General features: G+C 36.9%; 1 protein-coding gene across 1 annotated transcript in view; it reads right to left on the reverse strand.

The window, feature by feature from the left end:
• Positions 1-25,000, reverse strand: part of Kif20b (kinesin family member 20B) — a 56,851-nt gene that overhangs the window by 9,316 nt on the left and 22,535 nt on the right. The window contains exons 17-26 of the mRNA XM_055613708.1: positions 22,949-22,989; positions 18,243-18,384; positions 14,379-15,615; positions 13,711-13,849; positions 12,256-12,375; positions 10,481-10,541; positions 9,181-9,306; positions 7,751-7,878; positions 5,529-5,675; positions 1,500-1,676 (exon numbers count right to left, since the gene is read on the reverse strand). Of these exons, the coding sequence (XP_055469683.1) occupies positions 1,500-1,676; positions 5,529-5,675; positions 7,751-7,878; positions 9,181-9,306; positions 10,481-10,541; positions 12,256-12,375; positions 13,711-13,849; positions 14,379-15,615; positions 18,243-18,384; positions 22,949-22,989 (2,318 nt within the window). The remainder of the gene's footprint in view (positions 1-1,499; positions 1,677-5,528; positions 5,676-7,750; positions 7,879-9,180; positions 9,307-10,480; positions 10,542-12,255; positions 12,376-13,710; positions 13,850-14,378; positions 15,616-18,242; positions 18,385-22,948; positions 22,990-25,000) is intronic.

Here is a 25,000-nt window from a genome sequence, read left to right on the forward strand (position 1 = left end):
ATCTTTTCTTACAAGTCATTCTTGTGATTTTCCTTTAAGATAGGGCCTATTCCAAAACCATACTAATGTGACTCATAAAAGAAATATTACATATTTTAAGTTAATAAAATCCAAATAGAAATATTACATATTTTAAGTTAATAAAATCCAATGTTTATCTTAGCTCAGCCATCCATCCAAATGTACCCATGTTACCTCCTTAGTATTGGCAAAGAAACAAGACTCTACTGCATTTATAATGGGGAAAGCAACTCACAAACACTGGCTTCCCCTGTAGTTAAGACTGTACTTGCTACCTTTAAGACAGTGTTCCCTACTTTATTGATTGGTTTTTTAAAACAGTCTCACTATGCAGCCCTGTCAGGCTTGGAACTTGCTATGTAGACCAGGCTAGCCTCAAACTCACACAGATCCAGTTCTACCTGCTTCCTAAGCTCCAGGATTAAAAATGTGCTACCATACCTAACACATTGCCTATTTTAGATAGTTTAGAAATGCTCAGTAATTTCCCACAGGGATCTTTAATCACAGTGACAGCAGTCAAGATCTAGTTTTCCTAGCTTCCTATTCTGTGCTATTTATACAGCATGATACTACATCTTTTTGTAGGAAGGTTTTCTTATGTAAGAAATGATGTATGGCACACACAAAAATGCACACTACACACTTACATGCATGAAGTCTGGTTCTACATCCGGGCTGGCCTTCCACCTCAGTTTCTGAAACGCTGAGGACTCTAGGTATGTGCTGCCACGCCTAACTAGAGCAACAATTTTGTTTCATTTTGCAGAACTAAGGACTGAGTCCAGAACTTTGCACATACCAAGCCTTCCACCCTTGAACTCCACATTCCCCAGCCAACTTTAATTATGGATAATTCATTCCAGAAAGTGTAGTTTCAAATATGTCCTGAATGTTAGTCAGGATGTGCTACCTATAAAAGACAAGCGCTGCCCTTAGGATTTCCAACTCCAATTATAAAAGTAGCTGCTTTTGCCAACTCATGATGCCTCTCTATCACTCTACTTACTTTAAAAATATTTTGTATCTTCACATACTAAAATTAAGGGTAGGCTAGAATTGGTGCATTGGTGGTACATGACTTTATATCTCCATAAGTTCCAGAACAGATAGAGCTAAACTGAGAGCACTCCAATTTTTAAAAATTAATTATTTAATTAATTGATTAATTGTTCAAGTCTCATCAAAACTTCACAAAACTACAATTTCAAGAAAAATTAAGATAACCCTAAATTGGAGACTTTCAATTGCTTTAATAAAGGAAATATAAGCAGGGTATTAAGAGAAGGTGTTATGTTTTAGCCACTGACAAATCAATTATAATAATAAACTCTTAAAATTTAAAATCCATGAAAAATATCCAAAATTTTCAAGTGTTTGGTTCCTTTCTACTGGGCTCAGTAAGTACAAGTGAGAAGTAATTTTGAGGAAGTCTTATGTTCAACAAGAAGGTACAGAAAGACTAAGAATCTGCTGACCATGCCTGTGCGCTCTGCAGCGGCCCTTTTCAGTTGCTGGATTTCTTCGTCCTTATGCTTGCTGCTGGAGAGCAGAGCCTTCATCTGTGTCTCCACAGCTGTGACCAGCCGATCCCGCTCTTCCCTCCACTTCTGAAGGTCACCACTTTTCTCGGCCAGCTGTGCTGTCAATGTTTCCTAGTCCACAAGCACAAAAGATACTGAAGTATAATGACATAGGTGTAAAAATACCAAAATGGAACCCATCACCTTGTCTCCCAACTTAAAAATATTAATTTAAAATTTTAACAAAAATCTTGTTTGTTTGTTTTTTAATCAAGACAGGTTTTCCCTGTGTTGCCCTGATTGTCCTGGACTGCTTTGTAGACCAGGTTGGCCTCGAACTCACAGAGATCTACCTGCCTCTGCCTCCCTGAGTGCTGGAAATATAAATCTCTGTAATGAATCTAAAAATGTTTTAAAATTTTTATTAAATATAACACAATGAATATAACATACAATATATTACGCATTCAATGATTGTAAAACACAAAATATCATTTTATCTCTTAAATACAGATGCCAGGAGTGTTGGGTCACATGTTTAATCCTAACACTCTGGAGGCAGAGGAGGGGTGATTTCTATGAGTCCCAAGCCAACCTGGTCCTACATGGTGAGTTCCCAGGCTAGCCAAGACTATAGAGTGAGACCTGGCTAAAAGCAGAAAAAAATAATTTCTACGAATCATATTTGTAGAATCATATTTGATCACACCTTTAAAATAATCATATTACTGGTGATTTCTTTCAATAAATAATTATGGTATTTTTATATTATTTCCAACAATATTTGAATAATAAAAAATAAAATTACAGCAAAACAAATGACACACTTCATAGTTATTAAAAATAGGAAAATGAAATGAGACACTGAAGTGACAACTCAGCAGTTAAAGAGGACGGGCTGCTTTTCTGGAGGACTGGGTTCAATTTTCAGCATTCACACAAAAGCTCAAGACCATCTGTTCCAGAAGACCCAACATACTCTCTGGCCTCTGAAAGCACCAGGCACACACACAGTACACAGTCAAACATGTAGAACAGCCATACTCGTCAAATAAAAATAGCAAAAGAAAATTAATTAAAATAAAAATAAACATTTAAAAGATTCATTTGTACTGGGTTCAATCAAACAAGCTTGAAATACTGTGTCAGACTAAAGAAAACATAGAAAATCTAAATGTGGAAACTGCTGGCATCCCCAAGGAATAACCTGGAGAGTTGCTGCAGCTATAATTAAAAGGTAAGTAAACACTGAAAGTTCCTAGTTTTAATTGCAGAGGAAAGCAGAAATCTTTGCATAACAAAAATGAGAAAGTCCAGAGCCACTACAAGGTCTTTCCTTCCAGTGAGAGAGATTCAGATGGAGAATCAGCACCAGAGCTTAATATAGCCTCAGAAAACTTTGTACTTTCTGTAACAAGCACTTTAAGAGAGAAAAAGGAGTCAAAAGTCCTGTGAAGTATATCAATAGATCAGTAGAGGAAGGCAGTGGGAGACCTTTCCTCTTGGCACACCACCAAAAAAAAACAGTTCTAAAAGCCCAATGTAATCCACAACTTGGCTACTCCAGGCCCTCTATGAACTACACTCTGGGAACCCAGATCAAGTGTCACTAACTAAACACTGAAGCACAGCCTTCAGGACACCTTTAGGCAGAAAGGAAGAAACTCTGAATCAGAAAAACACAGTATTCAGCCAAGCAGAAATGTAGTCCGAGCCATCATCAGCTGGTAATACACATGAGGCCAGGACCAATCAATGGTGTGATGAGTATTAACCAAAACTACCAATGAAGGACATATTCAGTGGTCTGAAGAGATTAGGAACTTGGCCAATGAAGGGTCATCAGGAGGCCAATGACAGATCACATAGAGTCATGAACAGGATCTCCCACGAAGACTGTGAAAGACAGGTCAGAATAAAACTGCCATCTGCAAGGAACACCTAGATTCCAGACTGGAATTTGTATCAGGCAAGATCATAACACTTGAGGGAATACAAATTAAAACTATTTTGAAATTTTATATAATCCTAGGTCAGAATGGCATGTATAAGGCCTAGCACAAAAGCAAATAAGTAAATAAATGAGAAAAATCTCAAAACTCAATGATACACACCTTGAGGTCTTAGAAAAGCTAGGGCCATGAGATGTCTCAGCAGGTCTACCAAGCCTGATGACATATGAGTTCAGACATACAGAGAGGCAAAACGTGAGGTGTGCCAATGCTCCTTAAACTATGCATACAACAGAAAGACTAGGAATACTGTTAAACTCATTTTTCAAAGCCAGATTACACTCATACCAAAGCCAAACATGTAAAAATAATCTCCATGATGAATATGGATACAGAATTTCTAAAACAATTATTTATAAATCAAACTCTATTAGACCACAAAAACAATTGTTCACCATTACCAAATTGGATCAATTTCAGGGATTTAATAGTAGGCCATCACGCAAAAATCAACAAATGCAGTAAATCACACTAACTAACAGACTTAAGGACAGAGATCACATAACTGTCTTAACAGATTAATAAAGATCTCTGACAAAGTTCAACACTTCATGGTAAAAAACAAGTCATGTGATAAACCTATAGCTAATTATACTAAATGGGGACAAAGACATAACATTTTTTTATATAAAAAAGAGAGACAACGGTGTCCACTTTTTCCACTCTTAAATATAAGACTAGAGGTCTTAGTGCAATAAGCCAAGAAATAAGATATAAAAATAGAAAAAGAAGAAGTCAAACTATTCCCATTGGCAAACAGTATGTTTCTATATATAAAAACTATACAGAAGTTTCAGAACTAATCAACATCTTTAGCAAAGTAACAGCAGACAAAACACGAACAAAGATCAACAGCTTTTACATATACCCGTGATAAACATAACTGAAAAGGGAAACCAGAAAAACAATTCCATTTGTATTTTATTTTTCAAATCCCCAAAAATAAACCTATCCAAGGAAGTGAAAGCCCTCTGCAATGAAAATTTTAAAACACCAAAGAAATTGAAAGACACTAGACCACAAAAGACCTCCATATCCAATATATAGAAAAATGCCTACATCATCAAAAAATAATCCAGTTTCAATCCAACTTCCATCAAATTCCAATGACACTCTTCACAAATAGAAGAAAAAAAATCAATTCTAAAATTCATATACAACTACAAAGACACTAGATATCCAAAGCAATCCTGAGTGAAAGGAACAATGGAGAAATCACAATTTTAAGTCATATTACAAAGTCACTATGAAAAAAACATGATACTAGCATAGCAACACAAATGTATTTCCATAGGAAATAGAAAAGAGGACATAGACTTAAACTCACACAGCTACAAACATCTTATTTTTGACAAAGATACCAAAACACAATGAACAAACATAGCCACTTTATTATACCATGTTAAGACTCTATCTCTCTCATCCTGAACAAAAATACATTCAAAATGGATCAAATGGTCTGAAGCTCTGAAGCTGTTGGAGGAAAACTCTCTAAACATAAGCATAGGCAAAGTCTTTCTCCATTAGCTCAGGAAATAATCTTAAGAACCTAAGGATTTTAAAAAAGTAAAAAGCTCTGCATAGTAAAGGAAATGATGAAGTAAAAAGATACAGAATCTTTGCTAGCTATACATCTGACAAGAGTAGTACTATCTAGACATAAAGCACTCCAAATATTAAACACCAAAAACAAAAATCAAGAAAATCCATTTGGGCTCATGAGAACACACAGTTCACTAATGATGGAAGTACAAACGGCAAATGAACACGAAAACTGTTAGGCATCCTTAACAAGAGAGAAATACAACCTACTGTATATTTTAAAAGCAGTTTTGTGTAAGTTTTATTTTTATTGTTGTAATAAGACAACACGACCAACGTAACTTTATAAAGAGAGGGATTATTTGACTAAAGCATTCTGAAGAGAAGGCCATCAAAATAGAAGATAGATCTAAGAATCATTGCTACCAACCAATTCATTCTGTAGCTTCTCCCTGTCTTCAGCATATTTTTTCATCTCTCTGTTTCGCAGATTCTCAGCTTCTTTTGCTTGAGTAGTAAGGACTGCTTTTTCTTCTAACCACTTACGTCTATCAGCTTTATATTTCTCTTCAGATTCCTGAGTGAACATAATAAGTTATTTTCGCATGACTAAGCAGTAAGTTTCAATAATATCTATATACAATTCATCTGTTTTCATCTTTTTAAAAACCAAACAATTAGTTTTTTTGTTAAATAACAAAAATTATCAATTTATTTCAGACTTTCAACAGAAACATTAACTGGCTTGCTTTCACTAATAAACAATATTTTTCCTATGAAGTTCCTTCATCAATGAGCTTAAGACAAATTACTGACACTTCTGTAAGCACTACAGTGACTCAAATATTGCTAAATGGCCCCACAGGAGGCTTAGTCTATGATGGACACTTCAAATTATTTAGTTTGAAAATAAAACACAGAATAACAAACAACTTGTATAATTTACTAAAAGAACATTCAGAATAAGATGGTCAGAGAATATAGATTAAGTGATTTTCAAATTGGATTCCACAGATCTTTGTGCTCACAGCAACCTAATTTCAGAGACTGAAAATCCAAAGAAAACTCTAAAAACAAAACAGCACTCCATGTCCAGTGGGAGAGATGGATCAGTGGTTAAGAGCACTGTCTGGTCTTCCAGAGATTCTGAGTTCAATAACCAGCAACTAAATGGTGGCTCACAACCATCTATGCAAGGATCTGATGCCCTCTTCTGGCATGCAGGTGTATATGTAGATAGAGCACTCATCTATGTAAAATAAATAAATCTTTAAAAATAAAAAAAAATAAAAATAAAAACCATAAGCACTCCATGTCGGAATTATAAAGTTTGCAAGATGGGAGATTTCATTATCTCAGAAAAATGCAAACACTGCAACATATAACAATCTTAATAAAGCTTAATATGGCTGGTATATTATTTATTGTTGTCACAAGAAATGGATAACTTGTTCCAGCTGCTCTTGGATTTTCACAATGTAAAAGGTATACTCTAAAATATAGAAATAATTAAATTAAATTATATATATAAAATATATAATTAAGCATTACCAAGAAAAGGTAATCTTTGTTATTTTTAGTATATAACTCAGGGTACCTGTACTTGAGAGGAAAAGGCAGGTTGAGTTCCAGGACAGCCTGGTCTATATAGGGAGTTCCAGGACAGACAGAGCTCCATCGTAAGACACTGTTTCACAACAGGGGAGTAGACATCTCAGAAGTAAGCATGGGGCACACTCTCATAATCCCAGCATTTTGGAGGTAAAGACAGGAGGATGAAAGTTCAAAGTCATCCTCAAATATATAGAGTGTATCAGGCTTGCCTCTAGTACTTGCTTAATCCCATAGAAAAAGTATTTCCCAAAATACTATATTCTACATATTCTACAAATAGTACATTATACCTGAACATGAAGATAAAATATAATACAAAATAAAAGATAGATTCCTTTTATATAGCATATTTTCACATTTCAATGTACATATATATAATGCTACTCTGATTTGATAAGCAAACTTGGAAAAAGTTGACAATAATCAAAATAAGCCTCCAATGGCTGACTTCTCCATAGCAATATTTGCTAAGAAATAGAGTAGACTATTATATTCAAAGACAGCAAAAGCGGTAACTTAAAAATTACATATACAAGGTCAGGGAGTGGGCTTAGTAGGAAAAAAATGCTCAAAGACGCTCCCAGAGCCTATGTTTTAAAATATATATGGTGTCGTTCACCCCTGTGACAAAATGGGAGGCAGAGACAGAATTGACCAGGAGCTTATGAACCAGCTGGCCTGGAAGGTGCTGCTCAGCACCAGAAACAGGAGACTCTGTCTCAGCAACTCCTAAAGTCTGTCTTCTGACCTCCACGTGCTGTGGCATGCAGACACAGACAGACACACACAGCAGTGAGCTACACACATCAAACATAAAACTGAGGACACAGCACTCTCATCTCACTGGCTCGTAATAAATTAAGTCTTGCTAATTTTCCACAGGTTCTTTTCAAAGTGAACTGAAAGTTTTTTCTCTGTATTACTAATCCCAATGTGTTATTTCACCCACAAAACAAGTTATAGAATATAAAATGCTGAATTCTCTTATCAGAAATACATTGGACTGCAAGATTCAGAAAGCTGTAAGAGGAATGATACCTGCAGCTCGTCCTGAAGCTTACTGAGCTTCTTATTAAGCACGTCTGTGTCATCCTGGGCTCCTTTATTTGACCTTTGATTACTTCTAGTTTCCAGATCTTTGAATTTTTCTTTCCATTTATCCAATTCTGATTTAAAATACACACAAATGTCATGATATGTAGCAATATGTATGACCGACCAAAAAGAAAAAAAATAAAAAAATCAGCAGAGCCCAAAGTACAGACCAAGATGTAACTGAAATTATTCTAACAGCTGAACTTTAAGCAGTCTCACCAAATCCTTTAAGTTTTCTTTATTTGTTTGTATGTATGTGTATGTCACACATTTGCCTGGTACACAAGAAAGTCTGAAGAGAGCATCAGATCCCCTGGAGCTAGCGTTACTGATGATTGTAAGCCACTATGAGTGTTGGGAACCAAACCTCAGTCCTCTACAAGGACAAAACTGCTCTTAATCTCTGAGTCATCTCTCTAGACTCCCTCACAGAATCCCTAGTGGATAAATAGAAACTACAGGAATTTCTCATGTACCCAAAGATTACTTTTCCAAATACAAAGTATAAATTTATTTCAAGCTGAATTGCATATGACACAATCCTTGTGGTTCTCAAACAACAACAAAAGTCTGATCTAGGAAAATGGATAGAACGGAAAGGATGAAGAACTCCATCCAACAGTAGACAGTTCAAGGGCTTACAGAGTACTCTCACACTATCGTAACACTAATGTGCAATCACAAACACGCCATACTCATCACCAACCACATTTCATAGATGCAGATAATTGGGATAACTCAGCAAATACAGGAAATTATATGTAAAAAATGTCACTGAAATAAGTACAAATATTTCTTCCCTTTATACCAGACAATAACTAGCCTAATTATTAGTAAGTGTTACAATTTTCAACACATGCTAGAAAAAAATGGATGATGGTGACAGTAATGGAATGAGTACTTACTAAAATAAATAACTGCTAAAAGCCTGCAAATACAAATCAATCAAAGCTTGCTTTTTCTTTACAGATTTATTTTTTTATTTTATGTGGATGAGTTCTTTGTCTGCATGTGTGCATGTGCTCCATGTACATGCTTAGTATCCACTGACATCAAGAGGTACTGGATCTCCTGGAACTGAAGTTACAGATAGTTGGTCATAAGTCACTATGTGGGTGCTAGAAACTGGACCTAGATCCCCTCAAAGAGCTACAAGTGCTCTTAGCTACGAGTTACTGAGTCTTCTCTCAAGCCCTATCTTGGGGTGCTAGTTCTTTATGACATACAATTTTACTCAGAAAAAATAACTTTCATCACAGTGGAAAAAACAAGTGTCAAGGTTTTCAATTATTATAAACAACACTACTTTTGAGAAGGAAAAAACAGGAAAATTAAAATACAGAGGTGAGGTTTGAGAGGCAGTCTCACTTTACCTTTGGCTAACCAATCAGCTTCCTCTAACTTAGCCTCAAGGACTCGGTCTTGTTCTACCTGAGTTTGCTCCTGCTCTTCTAGTGTCAACCTCATATCTTCAACCATCTTCTCTTTAACACTTAGATCTAAATGTTTGAGAAAATTTAGTGTTAACAGCTCAATTTGCAGCACCACAAAGAACTCAGAAATAACAAAAAAAAAAAAAAAATAATCAGAAAATGTATACAGTGAAAATAAAACATAACCACTGAAATTTATGACCTAAATAAATATAAAGATACATCCAGCATTAATGAAAGATTTTGTTAAATCTTCCTGATTAGAACAGATTTAACATAATCACTACCAAGAATACATATGGCTTTTATGTAGTAGTCAACAGACTGATCCTAAAATCCATGTGGCAATGCACATCACCTAAAAGGAGCCAAACAATTTTGCAAATGACACAAAATAGAGGACTCACACTTCTCAATCTCAACACATATTACATTGTTTCTATAAAAATGAGATGCTATCATGAGGACAAACAGAACAAAAATCAGAAACCAAAGACCAGAAAATTATCACATTCAATTTATAATTGATTTTTCAACAAAGGTACAAAGATAATGCAGTCAAAGAAAATTAGAAAGACTAGCCCCACCAACCCTGCCTCAGAGATCACTGCAGAATGGCCAGGAAGAGTGACATCATACACAAGACCTGTACAAAACCTAGCCAGACCACATCCCAGCATGGAGAAGGAAACTGGACAGAAAGTCCCACTCTTAGCAGGGAAGCTATTGGCAACTATTACCTGCTAGAGAGAAAAGGTCAGTATATTCTCTGAGAAAATAGCCCCTGCTGAGTCGGCCTTGCTCCAATGGAAGGTTACATACCCAAACATAGAAAGGTAGGAAAAACCGGCCTGGAGAAAGAAGGGAAGGAGGGAATGAGGGAAAGAGGGAGTGAGGAGGGACGGAAAAAACGAAGGAAAAGGAGTCACAAAGCTGGGAGGAACAGGAAAGGCAGAGTAAGTCTGAGAATTGGGAGAGTATGAGATTCTCACAGAACTAATAAAAATAATTTAAAAAATTACTGACCATTACCAAAGAATCAATGTTGCACTGGATGGATATTATTTATTGCTCTTCTAATAATCAATTTTAAGTTTATAAATTATTCAGTGGAATTAATGTTTTTTTATCCTTGATATCTTTGATTACTGTCATGTCAATATTTTCATAAAAAATGTTAACTATTATTACAACTATTTAACAGTCAATTTAATTCTAGAACAAGGAACTTGGTTCTGACCTTTGCACACTTTCTCATACTGTTGTACGGCTTCTTCCATTTTCTGATTACTTAACTGCTCCTAAAAAATTAAGAAATACAACTAAGGACACATATAAATCAACACTTAACAACAGTTAATAGTAGGTGTCAGAACATGGTCTAGGAATATAGTTGTGTGAGGAGAATGCTGAGTGCTTGTGAGAACACTAAAAAAACAAGACATGAATCTTGAAATAGCAGTTTCTTAACAGCATAAAGTTGTTCTTGGAATGTGCTTTTGTGCTCCTCCAAGGTGTGAATAGGAGTGAGTTTAGTTAAGATTACTCATTATTGCTTGCTGTTGCTATTCAATAAAAATTTTAACTATCCTTTATATGCCTCTGTAAAAGACTGTTTTTGCCACGTGTGATTTGTGGGTACATACCGCTTATGACTGTATACAGCTTGAATTCATGACAACTTTACTCATGTGACCTTTCTCACCCTTCAGCGTAAAAGCTGTCTGAAACTCTGAATAAAGCTGGCTATTGCATGAGACTTAGCCCACCTCTTTCCTTGGCTCCATTCTCCCAGACCCCATAGCCTTTAGAGCGGTGAACAAGCAGGTCTTAATAGGAGCTAGGTGTGATGGCACACATGTGTCACACATGTGTGAGTTCAAGGCCAGACAGCCAAGGCTGTGAGACAAGGAGAAACTGTTGGGGGTTGGGAAGGAGTCAGAGAACAGGCCTAGTAAGATGTGAGTTAGGTGCTCACCAAGCCTGGCAAGCCTGAGCTCCATTCCAGGAATACACAGAATGGAAGAAGAGAAGCATCACAAGCTGTCCTCTGACCTCCACACATGCAATGGGATACACACATCATGGCACATGTGCAACCATAATTTACTCATATACATGCACATATACATAAATAAATGCAAGTGGTTTTGACTAAAAATACAATAAAAAACTTATATTTTAATATTAGTTCTGACTGTCATACCTACTCAATATATACCTACTCAGAAAGAAGTGTGTTCTCATAAAATGCAAAATCAAGGGAAAACGGTAATGCATATTGAATATACAAATTGTTTTAAATTCCCATTATGAAACACAAAATGTAGAAAAAAATAAGAACCCTATATCTAAAGTGCAACTGTAAGGTCTGACAAAAGTATCAGGAGTCTTAAGGGGAAAAGTTCAATAGGGACAGCAAACCCTACAATTTAGTTATAACCTGTCAGGTCACCAAGACTAGACTCTCCAATATCTTTTTATCACAATCTCTAGGTGCTGCAACCTTTTATTACAGTTCCTCATGTTGTGGTGATCACAAACCATAAAATTATTTTTGTTGCTACTTCATAACTGTAATTTTGCTACTGCTAGGAATCGTAATGTAAATATCTGTGTTTTCCGACGGTCCTGGGCAACGCCCGTGAAATAGTCATTGGACCGTAAAGGGTTGCAATCCACAGATATCTGAGGACCATTGCCCAATCAAACAGATTTTAGGATGGATCATTTCAGACCAGTCTGGACGACAGTGCAACACTCTATCTGTATTAAACAGAACAAACAATCATATGGTAGTAGGGCCTGGTGGCCTGTGCCTGCCATCCTGACCCTTGACAAATGCTGACAGAAGACTCTGACTCTAGTAGACTACAAAGTGACACCCTATCTCAAAGCAACAAGATAAATGTTCAATACAGTAAATGAATGAATGAATGAAAAAATAAGAACACCTTTTATCAGGCAATAGAATCTCACAACAGAAACAAGCATCATTAACAACATAGCCACTACCTTGAGTTGCTGAATGGTTCGTTGTTTCATATCTACTTCCTGAGAATACTGGTTTTTCTTTTTCTCCAGTTCATTAATTTTACTCCTCAATAATTTCTCTTCATCACGCATCACAGATACCTCCAAAGCAAAATTTATAAAGCAAACTGAACATTTTCAAGCTTTTTGTTGTTTAAAATTTATGGCCATGTTTTCAGGTATCTTGCCCTTTAATCCCAACAGAAAACCACAAATACTGCTAAAGGCAATAACAAATTACTAAGAGGCAAACATTCAGCTTTTTACTATTTTGGTCTAAGCATGCTTTCCCTATCACTTCAGTCTTTCTGACTCTTCCTTTACAGCCCCTCCCCGCCCCAGCAAGTAGCTTCCTGTGCCACACGGCCAACCTCCTTGCTGGTTGGACTAAAGCACCAACACTCCTCTCCCTCTTCTCTTCTCTACAAGGTAGCTGCCAAGATGTACAGCTTGCCTGCTGAGAGGAGGAAAGAAAAGGGGAGGAGAGGGATGAGGAAAGGAGGAATGGGTTATTAGCATGTTTTTGATTTTTTTTTTCTTTTGTTTTTCAAGACAGGGTTTATCTTGTGTAGCCCTGACTGTCCTGGAACCCATTCTGTAGACCAGGCTAACCTCGAACTCAGAGATCTGCCTGCCTCTGCCTCCAGGGTGCTGGGATTAAAGTATTGCACCACTACAACCCAGCAAGATGTTTTTGATTTTCATAGGAAGATATATACTGGGGGAAAAAAACTACAGAGCAAAGGAAAACTAAAAGGCAAAAAAACAATCAGTCATATGCATTACCCTTCAAGGAAAATGACTGGAAGAAAATAAAATAAAAATTTCCCCTCCTTAAATATTTCTTTGTATGTTTCACACTTTGGGATTGTGTAATTAAATTCCCTATTTTGAAATTATGTTAATTTACAGCCATAACACCCTCAAGGTAGCAAAAATCATCTAAATCAAATTACAATGAAAATTTGTTACTACCCTAAATATTAACTTTACAAGCTACATTCTATTTTTTACAGAAACATGAATTTTACACTTTTTAAAGGAAAAGGATTCTAGTACTGTATGCAAAATATATATGAATTTCATACTTTCTAAAGAAAAAAATTCTAGTCCTATGAAGCATATATATCTTACACATGAATGTGTATGCGCGCACACACACACCATACCCACCCGGGAGTGGAGACATTTATCACCTATAGTAGGTGGAGTCATTTCCAAAGCCATGATACCCACATATTTTTCTCCATGTTAACCTTCAGTGTATTTAAGTTAGCTACATTTTTTTTTTTTTTAAATTAATGGCACTCACCATTTTAGGAAAAATTCAAGCTCACAGATGTCCTGTTTAATCCTAAATCTACATCTGAACTTGAAACCTAAGGGAGAAAATCTGTACCACACTAAGTTGCCCACACAACTCTTCATATTACTCACCTCCCTCTGTACCTGCTCGATCTGCTTTTTGGCATCATTGAGTTTCTCTTTCAGCTCAGCATAATCTTCTTCCTTCCTCTGAAGGTCTGCTTTGAGAGTCTGAGTAAGAACCAAGTTTGCAGCAAGCTCCTCTTTCAATCTAAAAAGAAAAAAGGATGACAGACTACTTGTCTACGGTGAAGTACCATTGACTGCTTAGGATTACTGTGTGAAACAGCAACATGTGTCACAAAATTAGACTTTTTCAAACATAGAATGTATAAACTAGCAATAGTGCTTCAGGGAGTGTCATGAGGTGTCTTAGGAGTATATTTTTTTCATACAACTTTTGTTTCTAAAAGTTTTAATGAACCAAGTTCAAGTGCTTCACTCATCGTATATGCTAAATTCCACCAAATTAATTGAAGACCCTCTAATTGTTCAAAAATTATGCAGACAAATTAATGCTTGGAATCTGAGATGCCTTAGTGAATACAGGAGCTTGCTACTAAACCTTATGACCGGAGTTCAATTACTGGAGGTCACATGTTACAGGAAAGGGACAAAGGAACTCTCTCCCACGGGTTGTTCTTTGACCCCACACTCATGTATGCATGTACACAAATGCACAAACACACAATGTAAAATATTTTACATATGTTAGATCGTTTAAATAAGACTTAGCTTACTTTTCTGTTTCTTGTCCTCTAGTTTTATTTTCTTCTTCCTTTAACTGAAGTGACTGTTTCATATCATGCAAATTATTTGTCAACTGTGTGATTTCTTCTCTCAACTTGACTTCCTTTTCATGTAAATTTTGGGTACCTTTGATGTGATCCTGACAATTTGCTTCAGATTCCTTCAGACTTGCTTCTAGCTTTAAGATGGCAGATTCCTTGTCTAAAATGTTTTGCTCCAACTCAGCCAAACGGCTACACTCAACTTTCTGGGTCTCTATCATCATTTCTAGTTCCTTTATTTTTGCCTTATAACATGTAACATCCCGGGAAAGCTCTGAAAAAGCTTGTTCTCTTTCAGCTGCAAGCTGTACTTGAGTACCGAGACCGACATTTTTTTCTTGCAGTTCTTCTCTGAGCTGCTGAAGAAGACTTTCTTTTTCTTTCAGTTGGTAATCTCTATTCTTATCCTCACTTTCCTTTGCTCGAAGTTCATTGTTCTCATCCTTGTAGCGTTTTACTTCCACCTGTAATTTCTCAATCTGCTCTTCCAGCCCCTGAATCTGATGAGACTTTTTGGAGGAAGCCTTCACAATCTCTTTACATTCTACCCAGATGGCTTCAATACTAGAGTGGAAGGAACTTTCCCTACTGAGCTCTTGAATGTGATCTTCTTTAGCCCACTCGCTTGACAAGTCACTACCTCGAAGCTGTAGTGATGTGTTCAGCATATTATCCCCTTTAGGACCATTTGAGAGATCCTGGAGATTGAGGAAATCTATTTTTGAAAAATGAGAAGGCGAATCAAGAGACCGAAGTTCATCTATTTTTGTTTGCATTAGTTTTATCTGTGCAACATTGCTTTTGATGTTTCTTGTGGCAGTTTCCATCTCCTGTGACAATGTCAGGATCCTCTCCTCCTGCTCTTGGTTCACACCTTTCTGTTTATGTAACTCAGAAACCGCACTTTCATAACTGGCCTGGATTTGTTCCACCTTTGTCCTCAGAGACGAGTTCTTTTCTTCAGAGAAACAAAGCTGCTGTTGCAAACTCACAACCTGTTTACTTAATTCTGCTTTTTCCTCCTTTTCACTTCTGAGTTCATTCTCATGAATAATTAAAAGTCTTTTTAGCTCTTCATTCCTTTCCTGTAGAGCTCTATTGCCTTCCTCACCTTCTGAAACAGACTGCTGCATTTCTTCACTTTTGTTTTCATCTTCAGTAAAGGACGGATGAACAGGTACAAGCCCTTTAAGAGAATATTGGTACTACTGTAAAACACAACAAAGTACAACTTGCATATAAAGCAATACGCATACATTAAAAACACCAAAGTGGTAACGAAAAACTGTTTCGAGCTTTTAGAAGAAAAGGAAAACATATAGGACTTACCCATTAACATAAAAAATATAGCTATGTGTCAGAGTTGGCAAAAGATCTAACAAAGTAATAGTTACTACTTCTGAGTACTCACTTTGTTATCATTTCTAATAATTGTTATTTAACTTTAATTCTAACCTTTATCTAACATTATGGAAAAAAAGAGAGGGAATTATAGTGAAATTCTAGCAATCAACTATATCCTAAAGAACAGTTTCAAAGTAAAGTTACTGTTAGTGATTTACAGATTGAAAAATCTTATTAAATTTTTTCATACATAAAAGTACACAGGGGTTGAAATTCTCAAAAGTCATATAGCATCAGAAGTTAGGACATATAGGCCCACCTTTCACTAAGTCATCAGTAAACTGCTAAATCCTGATCCTTTGCTCTGATGGAAAAATGAACTGGTGCTAATAGGTCCTGTGTTTTAGGTATAAAGATCAAAGCAAGTGCTGTGCTTCAGAGATAAAACAGCTATTAGCAAAATCTAGAAAAATACAGAAGGGCTCAACTAATTAAACATGAATTTAATGTATGTTTGCAGGCTCACTGACTACATTTCTAGGATAAGGGTAGCTCTGCTGGCCCTGAATCAGAGTCTCAGTTGGTAAAGTGCTTGCCATGTAAGCATGAGGGTCCAAGATCGATCCCTAGAACCCATGAAAAAAGCTGGGCGTGATAGCACACACCTGAAATACCAGCACTGGGAAAGCTTAGAAAACTGGATGTCTGTGGCTCCCTGACCAGCAAGTCTAGCCTAATCACTGAGCCCCATGTCTCAGGGAGAGATCCTGTATCAGACAATGAGATACAGGCTAGAGAAATAACTCAATCGGCAAAGTCTTGTCAGGCAAGTGTGAAAGCCCGAGTTTGATCCACAGCACTCACATAAAAAGCCAGCCCCAGCAGCATGCACTTGCAATCTGACCCCTGGGGAGACAGAAGCAAGAGCTCAAGTTCAGATCTGATGTTAATATTTTCTCTTCACGGAGTCGATTTTTGTGCAACGTAAGAGATAAGGATCTACCTTCATTCTACATGAACACAGACAGTTTTTCCAAAACATTTGTTAACTCTGTTGTCTTCTCTCCAATAAATATTTTTTCACCTTTGTCAAAACTCTAGAGGCTGTAAGTGTGTAGGTGTGTGAGGAAGATTCCGGTGTGAGATAAACGAGGTGAAAATGCCTACATGTGGATAACCATTCTATGGATAAGAAGTACAAGACAAGCAGTAGTGTTCTCTGTCTGCTGACGCCCTCTGCTGCTGGCCTGCACCGTGATGAATTAGACCCTCAAACTGTGAACCACAAACCCTTCCTTCCTTCAGTTGCTGTGTTAGCCGTGAGCAACTAATATAGGTCAATATAATCTTACACCATAAATATGACCAAGATCTCTCTATTTTGTTTAGTATGGACTACCTTAAAAGCTCACTAGATAAAGTTAATTACTTATACAATTTTAAACTTGCAATTTCTTGGCTCAGTGATAAGAGCACTTGTTCTCTGAAGAGCCAAGATGTTTCCAGCACCCAGATGGTGGCTCACAACCATCTGTAACTGCAGTTGCAAATCCACTGCCTTCTGACCTCCAAGGGCGCCAGACACACTCACAGTGCACATAAATACAAGTGAGAATATTCATACACAAATAAATTTTAAATAAATAAATTTTTAAAAATAAAAATAATACAGTAAAAAATTTATAATTTATACTGTCTTTCTAACCTAAAAGAAGAGGTAAAACTTTTGGCACTGCCTGGTGTACAGCCTCTTTCTATCTTTTTTTTAATGTACTTTTGTTGTTTTACTGACACACAGTCTTGATATGTAGCCCAGGAAGGCTTCAAACCCACACAAGCAGGCCTGCGCACTCTGGGGTCTAGGACCACAGGTAGACACCACAACACACAGCTGTTAAAACCCCTCTTTCTTAAAAGCTGCTGAGTGTATTTTCAAAGGTTTTCCTATATTTGCAATTGACACTTTGCTAATTATTTCTTTAAAAAAAAAAATCACACTTTACTATAAAGAGCCTTTTTTAACATATTTGACCATTTTTAAGTATTTCAAAAAAAGTTATCAATTAACAGTATTTTTCAACAAACTTTCCTCTAGCATTTGAAATACAACTCAAGTACAGTTTTGTTAGTAACATCTGGCTCAAAGTCTGTCAAGTATCCTCTTTTTATCCGAATGAATAAAAAATGAAAAGTGAAAAAAAGAGTAAGTACAGATTTTGGCAAAAACACAAACATTTTACGAATGTGACTTTCACCTATTAAAACCACAGAATGAAATATGAGGCAGAGAATGATAAAAGTTCAGTATCTAAAACCTTGATTAAATAAAGATTTTATGTACACATATTTCCTGATACATTAGAACACGTTAACATGAGCATTCACGGTATTTAGGTTTCCTAAAGCCTGATATTGGTCCAGTCACTTCCTGCTTGTGAAGCACCTTTTGGGTAGCTGGAATGCCAGTACCTTTCTTTGCTGGGGGTTCATCTTGGTGAAGTCCATCTTCATTTAATCTTTTCCTTTCTGGATGTGTCTGGGTTCTGCCACTCTTGGGCATTTCAACTGTTTCATCACAAGTTGATTTATTACTGATTGAAGATGTATCCGACTGAAACACAACAATTAAAATCAGTTCTAATGCAAAAAGCTACAGCAAACATAGGAACTGCTCAAATTATCTCTCTTCAGTTTATTCTCAAATTCTGAAACACTTTGCAAGCTGTTTAAGTGTCACCCTAGAATAACTGATGACTCTAGAAACAGAAAGCATTCAGAGATAAACATTAAAATCACACTCAAAACACACTGTGCTTCAGAGGTAATGGGAAAAGCTTATGTCACCAGCTCCTTAGGAGAGGGATGTGGGAGGATGACTCCAGGATACAAGCTCAAGACCAGCTGATCAACCAGTTGAGATCCTGTCTTTAAAAAATAAACAAACAAGCAAAATCCTAAACTAAAAACTAAAGAGTACTGTGAAATGAAATCTAACAATATATATTTTTATGACTCTGTTTCCAATAACCTAGCATAGTAATTGATAGAGAGTAGATGATGGGTTTTGCCTGAAAGAAATCACTTTTGGTTTCTCAGCCTTATGCCTACACCTTATTATGAGGTTATTTCCCTCAGGACAGGTTCAAACATCAGAAAAATAATTACATATAAAATACTTAGAGAACAGAGAACTGTGAGTTATAATACAGAACTGCCCCTGCCCATATATCAAAATATTAAAGCCTAACCAGACTGGAGTATGCCTCATTGATTGAATGTTTGCGTGATATGTGTGAGGTTCTGGGTTCCAGCCCATGTTAGGATAATTCAAGGAATGATGATAGGCACTGAAAATACCGTTCTGTCAAAATACAAAGGAGTCTGATCAGTCATCACGAGATGTTATGATCATTAAAAACATACATGTATAGGTGTTCTGACTACATTTATGTCTATGAACCACATGACTGACTGGTGCTGGCACAGGTCAGAAGAAGACATCAGATCTTTTGCAAGTTGAGTTATGGATGGTTGTGAGCTACCATATGGGTGCTGGCACCAAGCCAGGGCCCTCTGCAAGAGCAATAAGTACTCTACCACTGAGCCAACTTTCCAGGACCCTAGAAAAGCCTTTTAAAGAAAGCAAACACACTTCGCTATTAGCTTACTCTATGAGTTATGGTATTATCCTGCTTTACACTCTTATAATAGAAAATAATTTAAAGGGGTTATAATTTTTTAAAACGCCTCTATAAAAGGATTAGGGCAAGCAAAATAGCTAAGCAAGCTCAAGCCACCAAATCTGACAAGCTGAGTTCGATCTCTGGGGGCAATGGTAGAGTAAAATTGACTCCTCCTGCATGTTCTCTGAATTCTGCATTTATATCCTGGCACACAAACGTGCACACACATGTACATAATAAAGTTTTTAAAGAATTAAAGACAAATGTATAATCCTCACCTGAGCCAACTGAAGTCTGTATTTATAAGATGCTAAAAATCCTCAGAGACTCTAAAGGTCATAGTCTATAACTTCCTAAAGAAAACATCTTCAACCACAAATATAAGAGTTCAGTTCCCAGCACCCACGGCTGTCTCTCCAGCCATAAAAAAAAAAGAAAGAAAAGAAAAGAAAACATCTTGTAATAAAACACACAAATGCAAAAGCTTGAGGAAAAGAAACTAATTCAATTTAATCTCATGTTTTGGTCCCATGACTCAGTACCAACCACTATTATCTAAATGCATCAAAATTCCTTTGTCCTCAGAATCCCTTCCAAGTCAAGGTTAAAACCTACAATGTGCTGGCTAATTTTTAATGCCAACTTAATGTATGCTAGAATCATTTCAGAAGAGGAAGCTCAATGAGAAAATGCCTCCATTAGATTGGCCAGTGGGCAAACCTGTGAGGCACTTCCTTGATTAATCATTAACGTGGGAGGGTCAAAGTCGGTGGTACCACCCCCTGGCAGGTGGTCCTGGGTTGTATAATAAATCAGGCTAAAGAAGGCATAGAGGAGCAAGCAAATAAGAAACACTCCCTATGAAGTCTGCATCAATCCCAGCCTCCAGACTCCAGTCTTGAGTTCCTGCTCTCACTTCCTTTGATGGACTATAATGTAAAAACGTAAGCTGAAATAAATTTCTCCCTCCCCAGACTGCTTTTGGTTATGGTGTTTTATCAGTAATAGAAACCCTAAGACATCCAGAATTTACATATTATTCTCCCTCTCACATACAAAGTACTGCTAGCATATGTAAGATATGATGTTTAAAGCAGTGAAATGCCCTTTTGTATTCTCAGTAGTTTAGATCTGTACAATTAAATAAACTTAATTCAGTGTCAAGACAAATGTGATATTCTCCCTTCTTATGTAAATTACTTTTGTATGCATAAACAATTTCAAAATGTCTCAATATGAACCAAAATGTAAACATCATTATCTAATAAGACACTGTATAAAGTTAAATTCTTAAAATACCTTAAAATGTACTTTCTACACACATTAGGTTCTGAAATTCACTGAAAGTGCCATGTCTTTAATTCTCCCTTTAACTCTTAAATACTTGAGTCTATAATCTTATTTTTCTCAGAGACAGCAACTCTCTAAGTAGTTTGGTTGGTCTGGAACTCACTATGTAGACAAAACCTGGCCTCAAACTCAGAGACCAGCCTTCTCTGCCCTCTCAGTGCTGGAACTAAAGGTGTGCACCACACAACCAGCACATAGAACTATTTACTTTGAAAAGAAAATGACAAGGATTGGGAAATATAATTGGGGAAAACTAGAATGGAAGCATGATGCAACTTTAAAATACCTTCAATTTTCAAACCAATAAAAATAACCAATAGCAACATATTATCTAGCATGATCTTATGTTTTTATTATTGCTGCTTTTACAGACAGGGTCTCAGATAACTTAGGCTAACTTAAAATTATTGATTCTCTCTGCCTCACCAAGAAGTACTGGAATTATAAGCACATATACCCACACCCCACATAATATTACAATATTACATTTGCTTTAAACAAAATGCTAGCTGGGCATGGGGCTCCTGTTTGCAATCCTAGCATGAGAAAAGTTAAGGCAAGAGGACTGCCATAAATTTGAGGCCAACCTAGGCCACAACTGTGAGAGCCTGACGATAACTGACCAACAGACAAATAATTTTAGAGAAGGTGTGTGTGTGTGTGTGTGTGTGTGTGTGTGTGTGTGTGTGTGTGTACACATGCATAAAGAAAAGAAAACCAATACAGCAGATTAGTTAAGAGGAAACCAGAACACCCAAACCTGGGTTTAAATCTTTACTCTTCCACCTTTAACTATGTCATTCTACATAAGTTATTTAGCTCCAGGGAAGGAAAAATTACAAAAGACAGGCACAATGGCACAAGCCTATATTTCAGCACTTGAAATGAAGAAAAAAGATATAATTTCCTGGGCTTCTCAGCAAACTGCAGACCATTCTGAGATATAGGAGACTTAGTCTCAAAGAATATGTAATAAACATACTGGTATCATGAAATTTTTCTGATATTTAAAAGAGTTAATATATAAAAAAGCAGCAAAAAGAGTGCCTATAAAAGTATTCTATAAATATAAATATATATCATATATATAAATATATATATATCTGTATAATGAAACTCATTTCTGTTCTTTCCCTTTTCCTCTTTAATTAGAAGAAACATATGAGGGCTTTATTTTCAACTTACATCATTTTAATATCACTTTAAACTACAACTATTTTTAGTACTAGAAAAATAAAGAATTATGTATATTCACTGTAGTATCTGCAAAGTACACTGTTCCAACTACTCCTTCAAATATTACACATCTAATCATATCTTAAAATATTTTGCTATTTAAAAGCATAACTAAGTTAAAATCAGAAGACAGACAGGAAAAGTGGCAAGTTCTGAGTTTTAAACTCACACTAAGTCCACATACACTTGTAATCTCATTTTGGAGCTGTAGTTGTAAAACCCTACAGCCAGCAGGGGTGACTGTCTGCCCATAAGCCTCTGCTCACAGACTGTACAATGCTCAGTCCTCCCCACATTTAAAAACACTCAGCAACTTAAGATGAATACTAGTTGATACATCAAACTAACACCGTGCACTACCAAAAGAATATAACCTAGTACATAGTGACAGAATTAATTCCAAATTATCCCGTAAGACCAAAATATACAATCTCATTTTAAAGAATAGAAATTCTATATATGCATCAATCTAGAAGACTTGAAGAAATTTTCTATTGACCATTCCTGGAAAGAAGGATACAGGTCAAGACAGTGCTAAATTACTTTTAAACATTTATTTTTATTAGCAATTTGTGTGTGTGTGTGTGTGTGTGTGTGTGTGTGTGTGTGTGTAAGTGTGTGCATACGCACACATGTAAGTGCAGTGGTCCAGAGGCCAGATGCTCTGAATCCTCTGGAACTTGAGCTACAGGCAACCATGAGCCATCTGATGTGGGTGCTGGTAATTAAACATGGCTCATTCTAAACTACTGGCCTACCTCTGTAGCCCCAACTTCTGCATTCTTTGCAATAGCTTCATTTGTTGCATTAAAAAAAAAAAAAGTTTTAAATAAGCATATAGACATAATTCATACCCCTCTATTTACTCATTAAATCCTTAACAAGACAAAGTAAAGTTTACAGTACCTTACGTGATGTCTTGAGTGCTTGAACCAAAGAGTCTGATTCTGTAAAGACAAAGAATATTAAAAAGAAAATTCTAAGCAACTAAAAACACTGAATGAAACACAGGCTACTAAATTACAAAAAAAGAAAAAGAATTTTCAGGGACCCTCTGTGGATAGACTCCTGTCTACTTTCCCATTTTCTCCCTCTTCTGATGTCCATCTCCTTTACCTTTCTGAATGAGGATTGAGCATCTTACCTAGGGTCCTCCTTCTTGATTAGCTCCTGACAAAATATTATTTTCTTTTTGCATTTTTTTATCTTTATTTTTTATTCATTACACTTTATTCACTTTGTATCCCAGCTGTAGATTCTTCCCTCCTCCTCTCCCAATCCATCCCCTTCTCCTCCTTCTCCATACATGCCCCTCCCCAAGTCCACTGATAGGGGAGGTCTTCTTTTCCTCCCTTCTGATCCTAGTCTACTAGGTCTCATCAGGAGTGGCTGCATTGTCTTCCTCTGTGGCCTGGTAAGTCTGCTCCCCGGTCAGGGGGAGATGACCAAAAAGCAGGCCAATCAGTTCATGTCAGAGACAGTCTCTGTTACCTGGCAGGGTATCAAAGCAGATGCTGAGACTCAGCCAAACTTTGGGAAGAGTGCAGGGAATCTTATAAAAGAAGGAGGAGATGAAAGACCTGGAGGGGACAGGAGCTCCACAAGGAGAGCAACAGAACCAAGAAATCTGGGCAGAGGGGTCTTCTGTGAGACTGATAACTCCAAACAAGGAACATGCATGAAGATAACCTATAACCCCTGCACAGATGTAGCCCATGACAGCTGAGTGTCCAAGTGGGATTCCTGAGTAAGGAAAACAGGGACTGTCTCTGACATGAGCTCAGTGTCTGGCTCTTTGATCACCTCCCCCTGAGGAGGGAACAGCCTTGCCAGACCACAGAGGAAGACAATGCAGCCAGTCCTGATGAGACCTTGTAGACTAGGATCAGATGGAAGGGGAGGAGGACCTCCCCTATCAGTGGACTGGGGAAGGGGCATTGGAAGAGAAGTGGGAGGGAGGGTGGAAGTGGGAGGGAATGAGGGAGGAGGCTACAGCTGGGATACAAAGTGAATAAACTGGAATTAATAAAAAAAAATTAATTTAATAAAGAAAAAGAATTTTAACAGTGTTAATATTAAACTACAAGATTACGTTTCGGAAAAACCATTTTCGAAATTTGGAGCAAACTAACGGGCATATGTTCAAAGGTAGATGCATGGATTAGCTAAAGCTGATGTAAAGGTTTGACCTATTGAACCTGTAACTACTGTCAGTGTTAGCAATTCTCAAATATCATATTAAAATTTTTAATTTTATTTATAAAAAAAAAGTAGAAACATGGTAGTATCCTATAACAAATAGGAGGTGCCTGTCTGGGCCACTTCATAATTTACCACCAACCTGTTACTTTCTGCCTCTTCTTTCAGAGTAAAGAGTAGAGTATGTCACCTCTCTTAAAACCCAAATGTCACTTATAAGTGAGTACTAGACCTGTAAGTTAGGATAAACATACTAAAATCTGTACATCTAAAGAAGATAAATAAGAAAGAGGACCCGGAATAAGATGATCAATCCTCACTTAGAAAGACAAATGGGATGGACATTGGAAGTAGGAGAAAACAAGAGGACAGGAGCCTACTGCAGAGGGCCTCTGAAAGACTCTATCTAGCAGTGTATCAAAGAAGATGCTGAGACTCATAACCAAACCTTGGGCAGAGTGCAGGGAATCATATGAAAGAAGGGGGAGTTAGTATGACCTGGAGAGTACAGGAGCGCCACAAGGATCAAATATATCAGGGCACAGGGGTCTTTCAAGAGACTGTTTCTCCAACCAAGGACCATGTATGGTTATAACCTAGAACCCCTGCACAGATGAAGCCCATGGTAGCTCAGTATCCAAATGGGTTCCCTAATAAAGGGAACAGGGAGTATTTCTGACATGAACTCAGTGGCTGGCTCTTTGACCTTCCCTCCACCCCTGAGGGAGGAACAGCCTTGCTAAGCCACAGAGGAGGACA

This window comes from Psammomys obesus, unplaced genomic scaffold, assembly GCF_907164565.1.
Source record: "Psammomys obesus unplaced genomic scaffold, mPsaObe1.curated_primary_1811, whole genome shotgun sequence".
Classification (NCBI taxonomy): domain Eukaryota; kingdom Metazoa; phylum Chordata; class Mammalia; order Rodentia; family Muridae; genus Psammomys; species Psammomys obesus.